We start from the raw sequence: 4,894 nt of genomic DNA on the forward strand, positions 1-4,894 counted from the left end.
AGCCCCTAAGATGGCGGCCGGGGCGGTGCTGGGCGCCGCGGGGGCGGACGGGACGCGCGTTCAAACGGCGCCCGGCGGGGAGCGGCCCGAGGCAGGGGCCATGGAGCCTGCTGAGGGGGCCGGGTGGGCAGCGGCCGGCACCGGGAGGGGCTCCGTGGCCGGGAGGATCTCCGGAGCCGGGCAGCTGTCGCGGGGGCCGCTCCTCAAGAAGCTCAGCGGGCAGCTCGGGGTCAGCCCCAGCGGCCGGGCGCTGCTGCCGGGCTCGTGGGTAAGGCCGCGGCTCGGCCGCCCCCTCAGGGCTGCTGAGGGAGCCAGGGGAGCGCTGCCATCGCTCCTTGTTCTTCTTTTCTTCCTAGGAGAACGCGGACCCGCAGAAAACAGCGTTTATTCTGCGCAAGCAGTGGACCCTGTACAGCGTGACCCCTCTGTACAAGTTCTCCAGCGCCCACCTGAAGGACTACGGCCGGCAGCTCGGCGCTTTCATCGCCGCCGAGAAGCAGAAGGGGCTGGCGGTGGAGGTGGGGGTCGAGCTGGGCATCAAAGTGGCTGTCTCCAGCCTGCCAGACCTCAGGGGCAGCGACCAGGACCACGCTGCAGTTCTCGTGCAGGTAAGGGGTCTCGCCAGCAGCTCTGCCACTACTACTTACATCTCACAGCCTTTTTTTTCTGTCATAAACTACCCCATCCACTTCCAAACTCCCAACACTGTGAAACGATTACTGTAGTATCTGTTGAGACTTAATGAAAGTGCCTTCTGGCCAGAAGGAACATCTCATAACCAATGTGTGTGTTCAAATTTGAAGTTCTGAGTTCAGCTCCATTGTATGATCACAGTAGGAACACAAGGAGCACTCCTCATGCTTTAACTCAGCTCAACTTACTGCAAGAACTTTCACAGGTTATTGAGCTTCATGGACGAGGTTGGCATAATTCTACCTCCTGGCCATAGCCCCCGTCCAATTAGTACTTCTGCAGTGCTTTGCCTTGAGCGAAATGCCAAGCTCGCTCAGTATGGCTATACTTACAGGATGTACCATGCACCTGCTTTTCCAAATGAAGCGCCTTAAACTCAGATTCAAGGAGTGTTTCTATAAAAAATGCTTTTCCTGAAGATCACACCTTTTAGGGACGTAACATATAGACTGAGTAACTGTATGGACTTTACAGACAAGGATGTTTGGTGTGAAGTCCTGAGGAAAAATCTTCCACCAAATACTTGAAATAATAAAACCCATCTTTAACTTTAAAAAAAAAAAAAAAAAAAAGTAAAACTTGCTCTGTAGCGTTCAAACACTTCTTTTCCCCAATCCAGCTTTCCTTGAAATCATCTGCTTCCCGGAAAAAAACAGAAGAGAAACTGGTATGGTCAGGATGGTTCTGCTCTGTGGCTGGAGATGATCTCTCAGTGAACGTGCTGGAGGACTTCACGTGTTTACCTTTGTTTCTTGCTAACGGGGCAGAGAGTTACACATCCCTTGTTGGCACTTGGTTTCAGAAGACTTTTGACTGCTGCTTCCGTCGCTTAGTCATTAGCCCTCTCATTCTCACTTGGATGGCGGCATTGTGGACTGGATACAAAGTGGACAAAACTTCATCTGCCATGGAACTCCTTTTCTCTGTTCCCTGTCTGCCCCAGCCTCTGGATATTTCATATGCCATTCACACAGAGGATGCAAAAGCTCTGTGGGACGCTGTCCAAAAAACTCCAGGAGAGATCACTCAGGAAGAGGTGGATGTCTTTATGGACTGCCTTTACTCTCACTTCCACAGACACTTTAAGATTCACTTGTCAGCTACAAAACTGGTCAAAGTTTCTACAGGAATTGCCTCAGCACACTGTGATGGGATTATAAAGGTGAGGTTTTAGCATGTTATCCTATATAATACTGGGCAACTAAAATAGTTGTACCTGACTAGAAATGCCTTCCTTTTAAAAATTAAAGCTGCCTGCTTTTTATGCATAATCTTCTACTAGAAGTTAGTTGAATTTTCAAGTCTTCCAGATCTTGGTCCCTCCCTTTCTCCTTAATTATGGAGGTATTGCTTCCTCTCAGTGCAGGAAACTTATCACTGCACCTTTTTTCCATCATAAGGAACAAGACTTCTGTGCCAAGATGAAATTCTGAAAAACTAAGCTTTGTTGGAAAGCATCTCTTAACAATTTTGTCCTTTAGCAGGACAATTACGAAACACTGAACATTAGTGTGGCATTGCCTATTATTTTTACCTGCAAAAGTTTAAGAGTGGCTACAACAACTTTTCATGTTGCAGGCAAGTAAACATGAGATTCTCAGACTTCCTGAGAAAGCATTTTCTAGAAAGTGGGGTTTATGAACTCCATAGCCCCATTATGAAGGAGTTGTAACTGAATTTGTCAGACGTGTACAGCAAAATACGGGTACTTGAGGAAAAGTGGCAGCCTAACTTGTGTTCCTAAAGAAGGGAAGTAGCCAAAGAAGCGCTAGGACTCCTTCCTCCAAACAGCCAGAGCAGGAGCAGGCCATCTCTTCAGGTACCATGGGACTGAAACAAAAGGTGGGGGGCTCCAACTGGCACAGGATTTAGGCAGGAGTGTTTTCTACAAAGCCAGAGTCAAAATAGTAATAAAGGTACCGTGCAGATGACAGAGAAGCTAACTGTAATCCCAAGGAACACCTAGTGTTTGGTCTCCAGCCAGTTAAGGGTGTGGAAATCTGACCATTGGTTTATTTTAATATGCTCTTTTTTTTTCTTTAAACAGTTTCTACAAAGCCAGCACTTGATTAGAGTGCTGATGCTCCTGACAGAGCTGGCAATCTCTCAGATACAGTGAGACTCAATTCAGCAAATCGTCACGCTATGAAGGCTTGCAGTTGGAAGATGGAAGCTGAGAAACCTATTGGAAACTCATTCTTGCAGCATTCTTTTACCTTTCCTGCTTGCTGTTCAAAATGGAACTGTAACTTCTGCACTGAGATCCGTAATTAGCTAAAATTCAACATCATGCACAAAGAAAAGCCAACATTTTGCCCTAAAGGACTACAGTAGCTTCTTAAGCACCTTTTTTATAGTTACTGCATTCAGTTGTATATAGTGTTATTTGCTGGAGGCTGCGAGGTAAAGTTTTGCAAATTCTTGGATGCAGCTTACTGACAGGTGTTCGTTTGCTGCTGTTGGCAATTTGGTTTCCACTGAAGTTGACCAGCCCAGCTCTACAGATGTTAGCTATAGCATGGTACTGCTGGGCTGAAGTCTAAATGCAGTCAAGCACACCTGAGAAAGGGATGCATGTTCTGCAGCCTATAGCAGAAAAATCCAGGTTTCTAACTTTCTAGAAAACTAAGGCCGTTGGTAATAGTCAGTGTTTATCTATTCCCCAGGTGGGCTAAGGTGAACAGCAGGACTGACAACTGCCTTCTCTTTCCAGTGCTGGGGGTCCTCAATGATGAGTTAATATATGGGAATTTAAGATCTGTCTGTAGACTAGTTTTATGATCCTTTGCCTGATGTAATCTTGTAGACCACAGAACTTTATATTGGATCTCTTCCCTACAGTAGGTGGCAGTTCAGAAAGCTACTGCATAGAGACTGGTTACAGCTTAAGTGAGCAGAAAGGAAGTAGCACATCCTAAATGTTATGATTAATGTTACAGTACTATGTAAACATTTCCATTTTTTAACCAGTGGAAGAGAAGATTTATAGCTGACCAAACACGTACTTGTCTTCTACTTATCTGTCAATTATTTTTTACTTGACTGAACTACTTATTGTTACCTCTTAAATAAATCTGTGAGCAAAGCCAAAGTCTAGTTTCTTGTAGAATTCATTCATAACTTCATGTACTTAACATCTCTAAAGTCTCAACAGTTGCGCATGTGTTGCATTGTTCCCCATAAACAGTGATGTAAGTTTTCCTTTCTTTGCCAAATCACAAGTTTTGGAATCATTCATCAACTCTCACTAAACGTGGCTAGTACATTCTTCACTCTCCCCAGCAACATTGAGAGGAACCAGCCATGCAAACATGAATAGCTGCTTAACACACCATAATTGCATGTCTAGTTCCTAATCTACTGCTAATAAAGGAGCCTTTAGTCTCCTATTACATTTATGAAAAGATTCATGCACTTGCTTGTAGTTTTTATGTTTACTAATTGAAGATGGATTACTCTTGCTTGTAAAGCAATGATGCTTACCCTGTTAGAAGTAATTGAGCCATCTTCTGAAGCTCCTAGCAGCTATTAAAAACTATCAGTTTTGATTTCCTTTTAGGAAACATCTTAGACAAAAATTTGCTGTATTGATTCAGAGGAACACTAGGTAAGCAGAAATAGGTGATCTGACATGAACTGGCAGCTGTATTTGGTTTGAAAACAAGACTGTTACTCCCAGGGGTTAATTTTAAGATCTAATGCTCAGCTCTTCCCAGCATTGCATAATCAGTTTCTAAAATTCTAAATTCAGCATAGCTGCCTTAACCTATTCCTTCTTTTAGGAACACAAACTAAGAGCATATAAAACCTGCGAGAATTCCCTGTGAGTGCTCTGCTCTCAAGACTGGTACTTCCCTGAAGTTGCTCCTTTGCTAAGCACGTCCAGTACCTGCTACAGACTTCTGTAGGACATTGCTGGAACGAAGGGCTACTTCCTTTTTACAGGCTTACCCACAAATTGGAATAGGTAACTGCAGTTAAGTCAGCAGAGCTAGATTTAAGAAGATATTACAGATGCTTTCTTCCAGGAAAAAAGCTGGTTCTGAATCATGTGCTTCTAAGGAATTGAGGTTAACACCAAACAGCAGAGTTTTTAAACCAGTTTTACTTTGACTGGTACCTGAAAAAAATAGCATCTATGTCCACCATACGTACACAAACTATAGAAAACCACTGCTTTCAAGTAAAGGAACAAACAAAA

At 44.3% G+C, this 4,894-nt stretch overlaps 1 protein-coding gene across 1 annotated transcript; it reads left to right on the plus strand.

Annotated features, from left to right (window-relative positions):
• Positions 1–10: 10 nt before the first annotated feature.
• On the plus strand, positions 11–3,749 carry CENPL (centromere protein L). Its single transcript, XM_032192284.1, has 4 exons — positions 11–268; positions 357–608; positions 1,313–1,855; positions 2,741–3,749. The coding sequence occupies exons 1-4, from the start codon at positions 11–13 to the stop codon at positions 2,810–2,812; spliced, it is 1,125 nt and encodes a 374-aa protein (XP_032048175.1). The 3' UTR covers positions 2,813–3,749.
• The last annotated feature ends 1,145 nt before the right edge of the window (positions 3,750–4,894 follow it).

Source organism: Aythya fuligula, chromosome 8 (assembly GCF_009819795.1).
Source record: "Aythya fuligula isolate bAytFul2 chromosome 8, bAytFul2.pri, whole genome shotgun sequence".
Lineage (NCBI taxonomy): Eukaryota > Metazoa > Chordata > Aves > Anseriformes > Anatidae > Aythya > Aythya fuligula.

What these genes read in the sequence shown, in the direction of transcription:
- CENPL (XM_032192284.1), top strand. Translation starts at nt 11, where the DNA reads ATGGCGGCCGGGGCGGTGCTGGGCGCCGCGGGGGCGGACGGGACGCGC. An exon ending in CGCTGCTGCCGGGCTCGTGG is followed by an intron (nt 269 to 356) that starts GTAAGGCCGCGG and finishes TTTTCTTCCTAG; the next exon opens with GAGAACGCGGACCCGCAGAA. An exon ending in ACGCTGCAGTTCTCGTGCAG is followed by an intron (nt 609 to 1,312) that starts GTAAGGGGTCTC and finishes TCCCCAATCCAG; the next exon opens with CTTTCCTTGAAATCATCTGC.